At 42.0% G+C, this 19,349-nt stretch overlaps 1 protein-coding gene across 2 annotated transcripts in view; it reads left to right on the top strand.

Moving 5' to 3' along the window:
• The first annotated feature begins 10,173 nt into the window (after positions 1–10,173).
• Positions 10,174–19,349, top strand: part of REV3L (REV3 like, DNA directed polymerase zeta catalytic subunit) — a 169,275-nt gene continuing 160,099 nt past the window's right edge. For both annotated transcript variants that reach the window (XR_005028267.2, XM_036902980.2), the window contains exon 1: positions 10,174–10,774. Coding sequence is in view for 1 of the 2 variants with exons in the window: in XM_036902980.2 (XP_036758875.2) it covers positions 10,636–10,774 (139 nt within the window). In the remaining variant the exon portion in view is untranslated. The remainder of the gene's footprint in view (positions 10,775–19,349) is intronic.

Here is a 19,349-nt window from a genome sequence, read left to right as displayed (position 1 = left end):
GTCTCCCGAGCTCCAGGATGTGGCAACAGACGTGAGTGGCTACAGGTCCCTGGACAGGAGCGCATCAGGGACTTGGAAGCCAGTGCAAGGCGAGCCTTCTGCCTGGGCAGCGAATCCACTCAGTATGAGGACGGGAGTTAAGGGAAAGCCAAGACCATAAGGACTGTGTCCCAGTCTTTAATAAATTAGGTCTGGGAAGACTTCGGATATGCTGAGCACAGGGGACTAGATACTCCAGAAAGGAGAACCATCCCCCTTACCTATGAGCTGTCAGTCAAAACAGTTCATACTAGTGCAGAGGCAGCAGCTGAAGAGAAACGAGGCATGTTTCCCTCCATCCTTAAGACTGACCTTTGCTCTGCTCTTCAGATTTAGCAAGAACCTCTGCTTCTTTTTCATCCACAGGCTAGGTCTTCCCTGCTCAAGTCAAATGGAGAATGAAGTTACCTGTAAATCAGGCAAGAAGTTCCTCGCTGTCATAAATTTGAGACAGTGTTTTTAAATAAATTACAACTCAACTGCCTAGTTCTGATTTGAAAATATGGTGAGACCACTAGGTTTCCCTGTACTCTTTTTATATTAAAAAATTGTTATATGTAAAAAAACAAACAGAGGTTTCTTATAATCTTGAAAGAGCAGAGTGGTGCACTATTTACTGACAGGCTGACCTTTACACACAGAACCTCCACCTTCACAAAGCTGGAATGACCGTTCTGATGCCTTCAGAGTATCACCGTCTGCCTCAGAAAGCAGCAGGTTTTGTGCATGTAGAGAAGAGGCTCAGTGGTTACCACATGGTGCAACGCAGAGGGCAGGGGAAAACTTTCTGCAGTGCCAACCACATGTCTGATACTGTGCAAGAAAACAAGGAAATGTCAAATATGGTTCCTCATGTCAAGACGCTGACAGTGTATTGGTCACTTACACAATACTGAGCGCAGAGCCATGTCTCACAATTTCTTGAATCACAACATCTAACACAGGGCTTGAAAGATAGCAATAAGAAGTTAACAAAAAGTTAAAATAATTCAAAAAGTTTAGAATTAAGTAATAAATACACATTTAATATAGGTGCCCAAGGGAAGAGAAAACAGTTGAGCTGGTGTCATTGTAATCTGTGAAAAATCTTGCTCCCATTCTAGTTTTATAATAATTTTATTTTGAGCATGTACTGATACAGGAAGGTCCCTCTTCCTACCCACAGAAATATTTAAGAAGAAAAGAGCCAGATTATGATTAGCATGTATAATGAGGGGGGGAACACGGGAGGGCTGAACAACACAGAGAAGACAAGTAGTGATTCTATAGCATCTTACTATGCTGATGGACAGAGACTGTAATGGGGTATGTGGGGGTAATTTGGTGATGGGGGGAGTCTAGTAAACATAATGTTCCTCATGTAATTGTAGATTAATGATACCAAAATAAAATTTTTTAAAGTCAATGCCAAAAAAAAAAGAAAAGAAAAGAAAAGAAAAGAGCCAGGTTAACTTTTCCTAGAGGTCGGAATTGGAGGCCAGGCTCATCCTGTGCTTGGGTATCAGGAGTGCTGAGCCCAGCCTGCACCCTTTCCCAGACTGCCACGGAAACTAGCCTGGAGCGATACTGACTTTTTTAAGCATGCAAAACTGACCAGCCTGTTACTGAAACCTTTTCTTTCTTTGGTTCTTTGGTCATGCAAAGCTATCCTTTCATTCACTTTACCAAAAACAACTATGCTCCTACTGTTTGCCAGCAGTGTGTACCCACCTCTTATCACTTCTGATTCGGTTCCTGCCTCACTCAGCTCCTCACTCTTCGCTCGGGCCTCAGCTCGGTCCTTTCCGTATACACATAGATCTCCGTCTGTAGCTTGTACCTCAGAAAGTACATCAGTCTGCTGAGGTTTCTATAGCCTTTAGGCTAATATCTCCAGCTGCAGATCCCACACATCTGGAGGAAGGAGGCTAGAGTGTGAGGCCTGGAGCCTCCAGCTGCCGCCTTGCCTCACCTGCCTTCCCTTCTCTGTCTCCCCTGCGGGCATCGCTTTCCTCCAGGCAAGCATGAGGTCCTGAAAACTTTTCAATACTCTTTGCACTCAATCCTTACACAACTCCCTTCCCCTGTTGTTCACCAAGCTTAAGAAGGAACAACTTCCTACTTTTGCTCTTTCCATGCTCTAAGTCTTTACTGAGCCTGTTGCCCCAACTTTTATCCAGATAACTCCTCTTCTTCAAATCTTAAAACCATGTTCCTCAAGGAAATCTTTATTTCTCTCCCTGGACGAGGATGCGCAGCTCTGCCATGTGACTTTATTGCACCCTGTCTTTTGAAGTACTCATCTGTTAAGTGGCTATCTTGACCACTAGACCAGGGGTCAGTAAACAATAGCCCATAGGTCAAATCCAACCCCTCTGCATGCTTTTTAAATAAAGTTTTATTGTAACTCAGACACATTCTTCACTTGTTTTGTTGATTGCTTTTGCATTTCAACAGCAGAGTAGTTGTGAGAGAGGCCCTAGCTTTACAGAAGTTGCCAAACTAGACTATCAGCACCAAGAGGCTGTAATCATGCTTGTTGGTCACAATCTATGCTCCCAGCATCTAACACAATGCCTGGCACACAAGTATTTTTGTACTAATTGTATTTCAATCTCAAGTTTTAATGCATCTTGTCAGTGATATGAATGAAATCATGTAAGTCAACCTGTATCTCTAACAATGTAATAACCATGCTTATCCAGATGATTGTAGTGTTCTTGTCCAAGGGGGGAAACAGAAATGAAATAATACACAAATGATGGATCATTACAACCAGAGTAAGTGCTATGGAAAAAAGAACACAGCACAATTAGAGTGTGTAACAGAACCACCATCAGATACAGACTTCGGGAGGGCTTCCCTGAGGAAGTGACCCTTGGCTTGAAACCTGAAGCGTGAACTCACCGGGCAAAAGGAGGCAGGGAGACGAAGAGCAAACCAGGCAAAGAGTGTCGTACACAATTTTCTCTTCTTTGGAGAGAAGGAAATGGCATGTGCTGGGGAAAAACTGATGTTCTTGTCAAATAATGACCTGTAAGTTCCTTGGAAGTTAAGGGTAGGATCCAAAATGGGGCGAATGAATGCTCAGTGGGTATTTAATAATGTAAAACTTGAAATTCCATTGTTGGCCAACAGTGGGAAAATGGTAAACTATCATATATATCCACAGCAAAGAATATTCTGCATCCACTAAAATTATGAGTATGAAGAACTTTAATTTGTGTAAGAAATGCTTCTGCTATAATTTTTTTTCAAAGGTTATTTTCCACTATGCAGTATATAGAAAAATTTTCTAGGAAAAAATGGACTAAATGTTAATTGTGACTGCCTCTGGGTGGGATTATCTCATATTTTCTTTACGTTTTTCCTTATTTTCTATGTTCTGCATTTGAAAACTTTAAGAGTAGAAAAATACATTTTATTGAGAAAATAAGGAAACATAAGTGTTTATCTGTATGTACATATCTGAGAATAAATAGCCTTTCCTGGCCCTTGGAAAGGGGGTATAAAATGAGGACCAAAGCCCAGGAGAATTCATTGCCAGTAACAAAGCTCATTAGTGAGGTTTTCCTGGGATGCCACTGAAGCTGTGAATATAAGAGCACGGTGGGGACTTTGGGGCCAGGGAAAACTACCCTGAGATACCCTGCTCTATACAGACAATCTACTTCCGAAACTTTGTATCTTGATTATTTAAATTGGGAATTTGATCTAAGCTTCCTCTAGGAGTGTTTGATCTCTTCTTGGCCGGACGCTCTCCTTCATGAGTTCTGGATACACGTGATTTAAGTGAGACCGGTTCTGAGATTATCCTGAAAGCCTCTTGTTTTTTGCTCCTCAAACATCGTCTTTAATGTATAAATTCATTGGTCTCCCCCTTAAAAAGATTAGGCTAATTTATGGAAATGGAAGAGCTGAAAGTTGTCTAAGAAGTTTTGCCTCTCCATGTGACTGGGTGGTTAAAGCGAAGAGCAGAGAGCACTCTCACCATAATGATCGATCTGACTTCCCTTTAGTTTAAAAAAGACAGAACCCCAGTCTTTCAGCCAAAAAACACTTTATTAATCATTCAGGCAATACATGCCCCCCCTTTTTTAAACTAAAGTATCATACAGTCTTATGATGGTTTCACATAAACTCTGTGATTTCAACATTCACCATATTATCAAGTCCGCACCCCACCACTGCAGTCGGTCAGTGAGTGCAGTAAAATGCTACGGTCATTACTCGCCTTCCCCGGGCTCTACTGCCTTCCCCGTGGCCCACCTGTATTGTGAATGTGGATTATAGCGGGCAATAATTTGTGTGCCTGTTACACCCAGGCAGTTCCTATGAATAAATTGGGGAAACCTGCATGAAATCCTTTGAGAGTGGGTAGAGCAGCCAGCAGTTGCCTCCAGCACTTGCCCTGCACACTCAGGGCTTCCAAATACCTCTGGGAAGGAGGCAGTTTCTCTTCCGTCATGGTTTCACAGAGGCGAGGCTGGATGGGGGGCTGGGCAAAGATCTCCCTTTGACCACATCAAGATTTTCCAGCCTCAGCACTACTGGCTCTTTGGACCAGTTAATTCTTTCTGTTGTGGGCGCTGTGCTGCACATTGTAAGATGTCCAGCTGTACCCCGAACTCCTACTACATGTCAGCCACACTCCTTCAGATGTGATTATCAAAAATGACTCTGTTTTAGTGGTAAAAATCAGTAAGGGCTGCTTGATTTACATAGTAGTCATCTAGGGATTTATCTCCACCTTTTCAATTATAGTTTAATTTTAATAAAGTAGTTAGAATGACAAATTTTTGTTTAAAAACATTTCTCAAAAAAAAAAAAAAAGACTCCATTTCACCAAAATGTTCCCTGCTGGGCAAAACCGCACTGGTTAAGGACCACTGGACTAAATGCATCAGACATTGGACCTCACAGTCTCTAAGAAAACTAAGTTCTTTAAAAGTAAAGGAATGAAATAAAGAAAAATTCACCTTGAATCTCACTGAATTTACTAGAAAACAAACAATAGCATCCAAGTAATTAAAAAGGAAGAAAATATGAATCCTGTCAAATTGCTATGCCTTTCTGCCCTGGATGAGAGCTGAACTGAGGCCTGACAAGGCTGTTTCCTACACCAGAAAGGACAAGTATGCAGACAGCACTCAGAATGCGCTACAGTACTGGAGAAACAGACTTGGAGTTAGAAAGCATGGCTTCTCACTGGACAGACTTCACTGGCCTCAGCTTCCTGACGTGTAAGATGGAGTGTGGTGGGAAGGCAGTGAAGAGGGTTGTAAATAGGTCTTCTCATTATTTACTCCTTTATATTTAATCCTTATAATGTGCCCAACAGAGGTGGAAAACAGTCCAATCTGCTGAAAGCTTATTTGCCAAAGAATCAGTTATATTTACCAAATACTTGTTTTAGGGAATATTCATCTTTAATTTGTTTAACAAATGTATTCTTTGGTAAAATTACTTTTTAACGAATTGGTTGTGGTGAACTGACTTAAGTTCTAAGAACACGTGTTATCATCCCCATTTTATTGAAGAGAAAACTGAGGTTCATAGAAACAGGGTCATGAAGAGCTAGAACTTTTAAGCTCTACAAGGCTAATAGAATAGGGACAAAATTAACGACATGATCTCAGAAATCTTGTTCAGCTCTAACATGCTATAAGGTTAATATTCTTAAATCAAGAACTAAAACTTAAAAAAATACACACGAGGAAACTAAGTTCAAAATCGAATATGTTAAATATATCCTACCTTATGGCAATCCTGGGGGCTTTTTACCCCCATCAGCCAATTGATGAAGATAATCAAAGTTAAGATGGTTTTCTTTGCATTTCTGTGGTTCTCCGCTCTTTTTCCAAAATACCAGAAATTGCCATCCATCTGGAGTCAACTACCATTTATATGTATGTGACACTTAAAATGCACTGGTCACCTTGAAACTTTCATGCCAAATATTTGTTTTTTCACCAATGTAGGTTGTATTATCTTTCTGACAAGGGGAAAAATAATCTCCTCTCCCAGATATGAGAATTTTGATATCTTTTTAACTCTGGTTCTGCTTGAGAATTACTAGCAAAAACTGCATATGACCTTTGTGGCATCTATAGTGATCATGGCTCCTAACTGCAAAGTGTAGTCCATTCAAGTTCAGTGGAGAGCAGTAACTCCTCTTTGGGGGCACTTAGAAATATATAGGGACTTTTTTTTGTCATAGTGGCATGTAGTACCCAGGGCCAGGGATGTTAAATATCCTGCACAGTGAAGAACTGTTTCACCCAAAACACCAGAAGCGCCCTTGAGAAACACTGAGCTCAGGGTCAGCCTCACAGGCATACAAACTGTGCAGTCATAGAGCCCAGTGCTTGGTTTAATGCTCTTCAGTCATCACTTTGAAAATCTTAGTACTTTAATGTTTGAGTGTTTGTTTTATAAATGACGTCCAGTGGTACCATGGCTCATATGTGCAAGCAGAGTAGCGGATGTGTGGGCCCCTTCTTCCTCTCACCCCACTGGCACACAGTCCTCAATAATGACCAATGAGCACAAGATTCTGAAGGGTCTGTGCGGTCAGGAACTCAGGGAGTCACAAAGTGAGTGCAGGCAGGCGTGTTACACGTACGGACAGTTCCAAGAGGCCATGCTTTGTGTGAGCCAGAACTTGCTTCAGGTGCAAAACACAAGTGACCTAAGAACCCTATCATATCCTTCCTCACTTTGCTGTTACTTCCCTGTATTACCACTTATGCTGAAAATGAGGACCCAGAAGGAAGGGGAAAGGTAAGCAGCCCATAGTTACCTTTCCTTCTAGTCCTTCCTTAGGTTGTTAGGCTGTGTGAATGTCAAGAAGGGAAATAAAAACAGTTGATTTGGTTTTGTGCAGCATTTACACTGTTTTGATAAGCACAAAATACATATGCATGTACAAGCTATGAAATACGAATTTTGTAATTTTGGTGGTTCCATGTATGAATTAAATGCTACTATACTTGCATTTATAAATAGCATTGTGCAATATAAAGATGACTGGCAAAATTCATTCTAATGACTTAAAATTCTAATTTTTCTTTATTTTGACATTAAAAGGCAAATTAAAAAATCGTTAAGTCAAGGAAAACATGACAGAAGGGGAAAAATGCTTTATATTTTAGTACATACAATGACACTTTTTTCTTGCTTTTGAACAAGGGGCCCTACATTTTTCATTTTCTCTGGATCCCCACAAATTATGTATTTAGCTCACAGATCTCTAAGAGGACCAGAGAACCAGGCCCGGACAACACTTGGCTGAAATGACATCCAGGAAACAGATTCCACGTCACAGGGCTGTCCCAGCAGACACCCATTCCAGCGCCCCTGCCAGTCAGCACCTGTGACTAAAAACAGATGCCAGAACTCCCCACCAGCCACCTCCATTGTAGAGTCTTCCAGAAAATCCCATCTCCCAAATATAGTTGAGGCATCACATTGCTCATATTCACAGCTAGCTTGTGACTGTTAGCATCCTTACCAACTCCATATTCTGTGAAATCACCTTGAGGAAGAAAGTGCCATACACACTAAATTTCACTTTGGAAATTTCACACCATGGAAATTGGCCACTGCTACAAATCAGGGTCTTCCTTACCACACCACCCCATTCATCTCCTGCTAGCACTCTAGCTGCAAGAGAGCCTGGGAACTATAGCTTTTAATTTTCTTGCTTCTGAAGTACAGAAAAAGCAAGCTAGAAGGGGGTTCAATGAACACTGGCTCTATAATACTGCCAAAAATTATGGTAGCCATTTCTTTGTTATAGATTATAAATTGCTAACAAGCAGATGTTAACAGCATTGAACAGTATTGGAAAAGAAGGCTGGCCATCTTTACTGCATGAATTTTTACTACATGCATGAATGATGAAGATACGTTGGTGAACTAGAAGAGAAAATGTCAACTGATATGACTAAAATACATTTCTAGGATGCTAGACTGTAAACTCCTTAAGGGTGGGGACCATGCCTGTTTTGTTTCTTTTGGCATCTCAAATCACCTGGCAAACAGAAGCCCATCAACAAAAACAAAATGAAAAGAGACTCTTTAAGTATATTAAGTATAGGGTTCAATTTGGCATATTTCACACTGTATGTAGATCAGACGGTTACAAATGATTTTACTGTTTTTAGGTGAGTTAAATGCCTGGATGTCAACAGATTACTATGATTCTTTCACATACATTCCCCAATTTGAACCTTGTAACAACCCTGAGAAGTTAAAACAGTCATTACTATCCATTTCACAGACAAGGAAACAAACTCCAAAAAATAAAGTGATATGTACAAAACCATTTAGCCAGTAAATTATGGTTTAAAATTTTCATTCTGACTCAAAATTCCAAGACTTTCTTACTTTAGGAGTACATATTTGTAAAACACATTTGACAGTGATTAATTAAGGGAGTATTCTCAAGTTTTCAATTTGAGCATCACCTTAAACTCAATTATATACAATGGACATGATATCCTAATTTCATGCTGCAAATGTTTTTCTTCAGGAGTGAACATTCTTTCTTCGGAGTTTTTGAAGGACTTTAATTGTGGCTGCAACTGCCTTTTCTTAAATGATGTTGAAAACCTTTTCTAGAAAAAGCTAATCTGTGAATTCGATGCTTTTACCTTTTTCTAGTTAGGAATAGTATAATTTAAATATGTACGTACTTGATTATAAAATAGTATGGGCATTCTCAATTATATATTAAGAATCATGAGAGTGGTGGGTGGGGTTGCTAATAAAGATTTCCAGGCCCCATCCCCCAAAATGTCATTCAGTACGGGCCAAAATATTAAATTTTAAAGAACACTCTAGTGCCATAGAATACTGAGAATCACCGGTATTGTGCATCTGACATTAAGCCTGTACAAAATATTTATTTTAATAGAAAATGCATTTTAGTATGGTAGTGCTTTTTAAAAATCACCTCCACAGCCTTCTAATCAATTAGACTTTTGACCCTTCAAAATGTTAGGTGATTTCCTGATTATTGGTAGAGTTCTTGGCACCTACTACGTTTTTCACCATGCTCCAAGGATGAAAACTGCAGGCTAATTACTGTAGTATAATCAAAGTCTCAAATGCCTTGGAGCCCACGTTTGTATTAGCATCACCCACGGAATTCACAGCCAGCTTCTCACCAGGGACCTGCCCCTTGGAGGAACCACAGCGGTCACTCGCGTCACTTCAAAGGCAAGCTGACCCACTAATCACTACAATGCACCTGTGCAACACAGGGGAGCGGAAGAGTGGTCTCTGATCTGGGCACATGTAAGGTCCGAAGTCCTAATTCGCGGGCGTATTTCACACTTGAAACCATGGTTTCTGCCTCCCACTGCTTAAATCTTTTTGTTGGGAAGAGTGTCTTTAGTTTTACGGAAGAGGAAACTTGAGACCTCAAGACACCGAATTATTTGTGCAAGGTCACGCCCAGCACCGGCGCCGAGTCAGAGAAAACCCCGTGGCTCTGCCACGGCGGCCCCGCCGCCTGGAGCTCCCGTCCGCTCGGCTTCTGCAGCGCCCCTACTTCCCAGCCTCCTCCGGGGTAAAGTCGTTCGGCCTCACGGCCCTGCCCACCCGCTTTCGGGCGGCAAACCCGCGCGACCTGCTCGCGACGACCCTGGGAGGCTGTGTCTAACGCGGGCGCTTTCAGGGGCCTCCTCGGCCGAACATTTCTCGGAAGCTCCGAATCTCGCTTCCCGAGGGAGGGGCAGCAGGCGGGCCCCGCGCGGACCGGGTCGCCCCGTGAGCCGGGCGCAGGGGCCGCGCGTAGACCCCGCAGCGCCGCGGAGGAGGCGGGGCCGCGCGCTCGGGAGGGGCGGCGGGCGGCCCCTCACCGGCCGCAGCCCGCGGGTCCGGCCCCCGGCCGCGCGCCGAGCCGCCGCGACACCCGAGGAGGGCCCGCAGCCCGTCGCCGGCCGCGGGCGGGCGCGCTTACCGTGTGCGGGGCGGTCTCAGCGGCCGCGCCCGCCTCCTCTGCAGGTGGGAAATGGCCGCCGGCGAGACGAGCGCCGGCCCCGCGGCCCCTCCCGCCGAGTCGCCCCAGCGGGCCTGAACGCGGACGCCCGCTCGCCCGCCCCTCCGCGACCTCGGCGCTCCGCCGCCCCCTTCCCCCCTCAGTGGCCGAGCCATCGGCCCCCGAGCCGAGCGCCGGCCCAGAGGGCCCAGCGGCGCGCCCGCCGCCTCCCTCGCTTCGCTCGGGCGGGGAGGGAAGCCGGCGCGCCCGCCCTTTCTCGCCGCGTCCCCTCCCCCCGCCGCGCGCCGGCCTCCCCTCCCCCGGTGGTTGCGTCCGTGACATCATCATCATGGCAACAGGCGCCGCAGCCTGGGACCGAGGAGCCCGTGTGACCCGCGGCGGCGGCGGCTCCAGCACCGAAGGAAGCGCCAGGGTGTCTCTCCTGCCGGCCCGCGCCGGGCGCTGTTGAGGCGGCGGCGGTGCCCGCGGCGCCCCACCCGGCCCGCGGCCGCGGGGCCTGCGCGTGAGGGGAGGGGGCGCCGTCGCGGCTGTGGGGCCGCCCCTGCGGAAGGCGCCGCCGCCGCTGCCGGGTCGCGGGCGACGAGGAGGCGGTGGCAGCGGCGGCGAACATGTTTTCAGTGAGGCTGGTGACTGCCGACTACTACATGGCGAGCCCGCTGCGGGGGCTGGACGTCTGCCAGGCGCCGCTCAGCCAGGCCCCGGTCCGGAGCGTGCCGGTGGTGCGAGTCTTCGGGGCGACCCCGGCAGGTGAGCGGGCGCGGGGCGCGGGCGGGAGCCGGCGGGGCGCCCGAGCCGCCCTCCCCGCCGCGCACACGCGCGCACGCCCCGGCCGGCCCTGCGGCGGCCCCTCTCCGCCGCCGCCGCGCCTTCGTTCCGGCGCGTGACGGAGGCGCCAGCCTGGGTCCGCGCGGACGCTGCGTCCCCGCCCGCCGGCGGGCGCCTGGGGTTGCGCTGCGCGCTGGGGCCGCAGGGCCGGCGGCGGGCGGGGAGCGAGCGCCGCCTCCCGCGGAGGACGGGCCGGCGGCCGCGAGAGAGCCCGCGGCCCCAGCGCCCGGGCCTGGGGGGCCGGCGGCCGTCACCCCTCTCGCCGAGCGCTCCGCTGCCCCGCGGAGAGGCGGCGCTCCTGGGAGCGGGGCGGGACCCCGGGGTGCAGGCCGGGCTTCGGGCGGCGGGGTCGGGAGACCTGGGTCACCGCGTGGGCGCCGCGCTCGGCCGGGGCGGGCCTGCGGGGACGGCAGCCCGGGCCCGCGGGCGGGCGGTGTCGGCGCGATGGCCGCCCTCCTCCGGGACGGGCTATCGCCTGCGGCTGGTCCCGCAGCCCCCTCCCCGGCGGCCGGCCTCCCGCTGTAGCCCGAATCTGGGCTCAGCCGCACTCCGTCCGAGCAGTGACCTTTTAATGCGAATTCTCTTTGTTAAAATTCAAGCGTCGCTAGTGAGGTTTGGTAGGCTGTTCCTTTTTAAAACTGAAAGAGATGGTGCTGTGGACCTTGTAAGTGGGGATTTTTAAGACAAGCGCTACTAACAATTTGTTGAAAATGTAACGCTTGAAACTTGGGAGGCCAGAAAATAGAGGCGATAGTGTTCTGAAAGATAGATTTTCCGCCCTTTTAACCAGAGTGGTGGTGTCGTTGTTTCTCAGTGGAATCTCAGTGTGATACGCTGTCTGTTCTCACGTCGGGCGCAGGGGGAGAATCAGATGCTGATAGAGGGGCTCCCTGCAGCCAGATACCTACCTTACAAAGCGGCACGCTGAGAGGATGCACAGCGGCCTTTCTGTGTATTATTAGTTTGCGTGATTTGGATGACTTTTCACAATTTTTTTCCCTCTACACGTCATTAAGTCTGTATCCCTGATTGATGTTCAAACTCTTGTTTTATAGGAAAGTTGTTTCTGGAAATAAATGAGTTACACTGTGAGCCAGCAACAATTCAGTTACGTGAGAAAATATTCTTGAAAAAATAAGGAATATGGTATACTTTTGTGTTTCTCGATATTTAAAAAATTGACGTAAACTAGTCTATAATAAGAAATACTTATCTTTCCCTCCTGGACATCTTACAATAAGTTACCTCCCCTGTTAAAAAAAGCAAACCCAAACTTTTTTTACATATACATATATATATCTATCTCAAAAAGCATAATGTAAATAAATATAAAAGACTTATTTGTATATATATTGAAATATATAAAACGATTACAGAGAAACACAAACTTCCAAGTTACTAAAGGTTATCAAAATGAATTTGCTATATATATAGTTCAAAGTTTAAAACAAAAATTTTGGTTTTCCTCAACAGGTGAAAAAATTTGAAGTCACTGGCATACATTGTGTATAGTTTTCAGAAATCACGCTGTATTTTTAGCACATCAATACTAGTAATTTGAAACTAAAAACTAGTATTAATTAACCATAAACAAAAACTGCACAATTATCTGCTTCTGAATTCTCTTCCCCCAAAAAACTAGTCCAGTCCATTCTGTAAAATAAAACTTGAAAATAATTAATACATAGAAGTCCTTGTTCTGGCTTAGTAAAAGTCTGAATGCTAGAATTTTTAATGAAGACATTTATTGTTTGAAAGTACAAGCTGTTTATATATTTACTAATTAGTAAAATAAGTTAATGAAATATTGTAACATGATAAATCTATGTTACAAAAAGTGCCATAAATTAAGACTTTCTTTATAGTAGTTAATTTTGGAAGTCCTTAATTTTCACCTTGGTTTGGAGAAAAGATGCTTTTAAATTGAATTTGCTATGTAAATGAAGCCCGGAAAAATAACAGCAAAAGAAATTTTCTCCCAAATAAAGTGGCCATTTCAGATTTATATGATAAATTCTGAACTGATTATTACACTTTTACTAGTTCAGTTTTTCTATTTTTACATGAAAAGTTTTTCTACTGTAGAAAACAGTCCAGTTAACTTCCAATTGTCCTGATTTGAGGACTTATTTTGAATAATTTAAGAAATAAATTGTCTTAGATTTAAAAGCTCTCTTATCTTAAGTTGGTGAAATTTGGAAAATTACCAAGAAAAGTGTCGTGTGCAAATTTGAATGGTAACTCCTGACTGACCAGTTTAATCCCCTGCTGACTGAGGATGCTGATTCCTAAGAGATCACTTAAATTTTCTTCATGAGTGATGAAATTATTTTTTTAAAACCTTTTCTGCTTTTCTTTTACTCATTTTTTAAATCTCTTGAACATTGTTTTGATATAAAGTATTGAGTATTATAACTATTTTGGTAACTTGTTTTATTGGAGGGCAGCTAGGTTATAAATAAAGTACAGGACAATGTTTTTTTCACTTAGATTTGAATATGGGTGTGACTGCTCTGGGAATTCAAGTAAAATCCTAAGGCTTCATTGTGAGGACCTGACTCAGGTGGATCTAGAAAGCTGTCCAGCTTCCTCATCACAAAGCTTGCTTGGCTCCTTGATGCAGCTCACTTCAGGTTGACCTTAGCTCCCAGTTGTCTTAGCACCCGGTTAAACAGAATCACCTTTCAAAAAGCTTCCCTGCTGAGATGCAGAGTAGGAAGGAGTAAAGAGTGTGATGTTCACAAAGCAAGTAATGAAACAAAGTGGGCCAAACAGACCTTAGAGGGAGCTGCTCATCCTTAAGGTCACTGAGCCACTGCCGTTCCCCTCCTAAATCATCCTCCAGCTAGTGAAAACTTTGGTAGACTGTTCTAGATGCTGTTAAATATGAAATCAGGTTTTTCAGCACAAGAAATTGATCATTCTAAAATGCTATATAGATGTATGTAGCTGCTTAAAATATCCTCACTTTTTTTTTGCAAATTGGATTATTAACTAGGTTTAAAATGAGTACATGAAAACTGCATATTTCAACAACTCAAAAGTACAAATAATTTCTCTAAGTCTTGTTCATAGCCTTTTTTAAATAAACCATTAAAAAGCCATTTTTAAGAATGCATAATATCTATTTAATATAATTATTAAAGATTTTTCAGGAACACTACTGAGATTTAGTGATTCACCACAAATTAGTCACTTTAATTAGTAGGTATTTGAAACCCTGAGTAACAGCTTTTATTGGCTTTCTCTGTTATATTTGATTAAAAATCAGTAAATCAGAGGCTTAAGCAGGAGCCCTCTTGAATCTATGAACACAGTAGGAACTGGTAGTGTGTGACTCAGTTCATTCAGTAAACATTTAATGAGAGCCTACTATGCATATTGAGCTATTTGTTAGGTGTCATCAGTATGGAGAACTCTTACCCGCCAGAAGCTCACAATGGAGTAGAGATGAGAGGCATGTAAACATAAGTAAAATATAGTTTGATTGGAGTGTAACAAAAAACAAAGCAAGGACTTAATGGAGGACCTGCTCAGTGACCACCTTGCAGGCAAAAAGGGGAGTCAGGGAAGGCTTCATGAAGGAAGTATGGATTAAGTCATTTTAAAGGAATTTCAAAAGAATTTTAAAATTCTGATGGAGGAACAGATACAAGGTAATTAACAAATGAAGAGAAAACTGCTCTCATCAGGGCAGCTTGGCAATGCATATTAGAATCCTTGGAATGTTGTTTCTTGACCCAATATTTCTAGTTTTAGGGATTTTAATCTACGAATGTATATCTTTTGGCAAAATCTGATTATCTTTGGAATCCATCTACTTCTTTTCATTATCCATTACCGCCTTAGTCTAAACTACTAGTATTTTTGGATGAGTTTGCAATAGCCTCCTAATCTTGGCCTACCCTAATCCACTCTGTTCCCTTCTAATCTGTTTTCTACACTATAATCAGAGGGATCTTTTCAAAATGCAAACTTGATTTTATCACCCTACTACTTGATATGCTTCAGTAGCTTTCCATTGCATTTAGGATTAAGGACAAAGCTACATGTCTTATGTGGTGGCGTGTACATGTCTTGGAAGGTCTTGCATAGTCTGGCCCTACCTTTCTGTCCAGTCATGGCTTGAGCCATGTTCTTCTTGCTTTGCTCTTTGTGTTCCAGCCATATTGGCCTTATTTCAGTCCCTTACGTTCTTGCCATGCTCCCTCCCACAATGAGGCCTTCGTACCTGCTGTTCCCTCTGCCTAAAATGTTTTTCCTTTTCTTTTACCTAAATTCCGATTAATCTTTCCTCAGGGAAGCCTTCCCCATCATAGACTCTCAAAGCTCCATGAACTCTCCCTCATAACACATGATACAGTTGTAATTTTATATATGTTGATTAACATCTGTTTTTCCCAATAACCTCCATAAATGCTGGTAGTATGTTCATTTTTGTTCACCATTATACAGTCAATGCTTACTTACCATGGTGTATAAAAATCAAGCATTTGTTACACGGGCTAATCAATAGATGATAATCATCATAGAGAACAACCCCAAATGCCCAAGAATTGGGAAATGGTTACATAAATTGGGCATATTCATATAATAGAATTTTTGTCTTAAAAATAATGTTTTAAAATAAACTAATGCAGGAAACTGTTGTCAGTATACTACGTGGAAAAAAACCAGTTTACAAAACATTTATTAAAAATGCAGAAAAAATTTCACCAAAATGTAAAGGTTGGTTATCTCTGGAAAGTGTGTTTTGATTTTACAATTTGAAAAAAAAAAAATCTGTGTACAAACTTAAGGAAAAACTGCTTTCTAATTATGGTTCAGAAATAAAGTAAAAATGACTTGAGGTTCAAACTGGGCTCCAGAATATGTATCAGCCAAAATGTGTGACTGCATGATCATAGTACTGAACTTGATTACATCAATTCAGTTTAGGAACTGCAAAATGATTCTTATGGCAAAGCAAACCAGTAGTTTATGGTTTTATTATACCCATTTATATGTAAACTGATTTTAATTTTAAAATGTTTTGAAAAGTAACGTGGTTTTGGCACATGACAGCAGTGAAACAGAACAGACACCAGAAAATGACTAAAATATATGTAAGAATACTTAGTATATGATAATGGATGCTTACCTATCAGTAAGGGAAGAAGAATTATTTAATAAACAGTATTGAGATACCCAGTCATTTGGAAAAATAAAAAGTTGCCTTCCAGATGAGTTAGAAGATTTGAATGTGAAAAAAAAAAGTAGGATAATTACATTTAATCTAGGCATGATGAGGGTTTTCAAAGTGTGAAACAACTGAAACCAGATTGCTGAATTTTACAACATAAAGTAAAATTCTGTATAGAGAAAAAGATCATAAAGTTAAAAAAAAAGACTTCACAAAGAACTAATTTCCTCTTAATATAAAAAGAGCACCTGGAAAATAATCCAGTAGAAAAAATGAGCACAATTCATATGAAAATATGTGCAATTTTATTTATAATGAAGATGTAAATTAAAACTACAACATACCATTGACCTGTTGAATTAGGAAAGATTGATTACATAGTATAACTTGGGGAGAGTGAGAGGAAAGGAAAGTGGACATTCTTGTATATTGCTGGTGGGAATATAAAATGTTCATTTTCTGTGGAAAGCAATTTGGAAATCATTTTCAAATTTTAAAACATACAAATGTTTTGATCTAGTAATTTCATTCAAGGAATTTGCTCTCAAAAAGATATTATATATCAGCATGTAAAAATATTTATGGCAGCATTGTTTGTCATTGCAAAAAATTGGAAACAAGTGAAACATAATAAATCATTGGGGGAGTGGTTAAGTAAATACGGTATATCTATTCAATGGAATACTAGGCAGCCCTTTAATGAGGCAGCACTATGTGCATTGCTGTGGTGCCATGTCTAAGTTATATTAAGAGAAAAAATAGGTAAGACTCAATGTATAGTGTGCTGCCATTTGTATGGTTTGAATATGTGTGTGTGTGCGTATGTATAAAACATCTACACCTATATATATATATATATATACATACACATACACACACACACACATATGTGGATACATGAAGTTTGGTAATAGTAGTTGCCTCCAGTGAGGGGGGACTGGTGGCTTAGAGGCCAAACATAAGAGACTAAACTGTTTTTAGTATACTGTTTGGTAATTTGAGTATTTTTCAGTTTTTCACTATGTGCATGTCATAACTAATCAAAGTTTTTTTTTTTTTTTAAGTTATGTTGTACTTGCAGAAACTGATAAGGAGTAACAAAAATAAAAGACCACAGTAGTTGTAAACAGTTGTCAAGTGATTACTGCAATACTGGTTAATTTTAGGTTTTGTTAGAAATCATTTGATTCAGAGTTTCCTGATGATGTTATGCTGGAGGATGGACTTAGAGTGGGGGTGTGTGTATGCAGGAAACTATGGCATGATGACCAACAGCCAACAGTTACTGTCCTTTTGACATTTTAAGTGCCTTAATTGAGGTGCATTGCTACTGGGAATCTCCTGCCAGCCACAAGTATGTAGTTGCCTCTTGTGGAGAAGGGATCACGGAGCTGTTAAGGGCGTTTGTATTCCAGGTGTCCGTGGAACATATCACTGAGCGCGAGGTGCAGCATGCTGATAATGAGAGGACAGGGTAGCAGGGATGTTGCGTGGGGGTGCTCGGCTCTAGGCCGAAAGTTCTGTATCTGCCTATATTGGATCCTCCTAGCCATGTATGTGATGTGCCATTTAGCATGCTGCAAGATGACTGCCTAACAGTACCCGTGTGTTCTGCAAAAATACAGCATCATTGTTACTTTGAAATATTGTTCCCGATGTGAAAAAGATTGGAGTTGAAGTTTATTCATATTATTATAAACATTTAAATTTTAATTTTTCTTCTATGATTCCATAAAGACAATGTGATAACTTTTTATTTTCCCAAGACCAATGTCGATGCCTCCAAATGCCTTCCTGTTGGCCAGTGTGCTTAACAAACTTTATTTACAATGTGAAAAGGGTTGGGAAATGCTATTCTGGTCAAATCCTCTATTTTTTTGTTAAAAAAACCCCAGAAATCTGGATAGGTAAGCTCAGAAATTTGTCCAGTGTCCTCTATAGATGGTTGGTGTGGGGCTGGGTCTGAAAACTGGGCATCTTGACTCTCCGCTCACGCTGCTTGACACGAGCCCCCCACACCTGCTGGGAGAACTGCAGGAGCCTCGGTGGTGATTGGGAAACTGACCCATGGGACCTTAGAGGGACTGCACATGCACAACTTAGAGATCTTTAGGGCCTACTGTGCCCAGTAGTGCTTAGAATCTTCCTTTAGAATAGGTTATAGTAGGGTTTGTTTTGTGATGATTGTAGCTATTGCCTTTAAAAAAAAAAGAAGTAATAAAGGTTAGGCTGTAGCAAAAGGAATTTAGAACAGATAGAAACAAAAATTGATAGTTTTCCAAAGGAAAAAGGAATGTGTCAGGAGATGTTTTAAGTTTCTGTGGTACTATAATAAATTTTCTCTAGTCTTACAGTTAATTGAATTAGAATTTGTTCAGTTAAAAATAAAGAGTGAAAAATCATTCAGGTTTGAGTCTGTTATTTGTTAAATAGGCTTCAAAGGATGTTTGGTTTCGCCCTAGGTATTTCAAAGAAATACTTAGAAACTGATAAAGATGTGAGATGTGGTATAGTGTATGTCACATTGCTACCTGGTGCCCTTTTAACACCACAGTGATACTAAGTAAGGGAGGAAATAATGGGATTTAAGGCACAGCAAACTTAGGTAAAATTGTGTTAACTTAGAGTTTCCACGTAAGAGACAGGTAAGACGGGAGTAGGTATCTTAGGCAATTTAAAAAAATTCCACCATCCCAATATAAAGTGGTTTTTGAGAGCAAAACGAATTATAAGTAAAAAGAAAACCCTCTTAATGACAGTCTGTTTAACTTCTTGGTGTGTGGGTGATTTTTTGTTTGTTTTTGGTCATTTTCAGTTTCCCAGATGATTTTGTGTTTCTTCTGGTTCTCTGTAGATTTTTAAATATATATTTTTTATGAAGAATATTTTGTTGCTTTATTAGTACTGGCAAACTGGACTGTTTCCTGCAGCAGAAATTGAATATATGCCTAGCAAAGTAAATTCTGAAAAAAAAAGGGTTAGTAATTGTCATTGGAAGTTTTTAGAAGAAATTGTCATTTGGAAAAAAATTGGAGGTTTTTTTTTTCCCCCAATTCCATTTTCTTTTTAGATGATAGTTGCAGGAAATACTAAGAGTTTGAGGTCAATTTCCTTGGGGGCAGTTATTTAATTTTCTTTGGATTGAGAGAGCATTTACTATATAAACTATTCAAATAATAAAAGGAAGCATGTTACCTCAAAAATGTTTGTGTAATATATAACAGTATAATAAAAGTTTTCTATTCTTCTTCCATTTATTACCACTGCCAAGGAAGTATAACAGAATTAAAAGAAATACCTTATTTTGCATATGTA

This window comes from Manis pentadactyla, chromosome 12 (genome assembly GCF_030020395.1).
Source record: "Manis pentadactyla isolate mManPen7 chromosome 12, mManPen7.hap1, whole genome shotgun sequence".
NCBI classification, from domain to species: domain Eukaryota; kingdom Metazoa; phylum Chordata; class Mammalia; order Pholidota; family Manidae; genus Manis; species Manis pentadactyla.
Note: the sequence above shows the minus strand (reverse complement) of the source record. Positions and strands in the feature narration are given on the sequence as shown.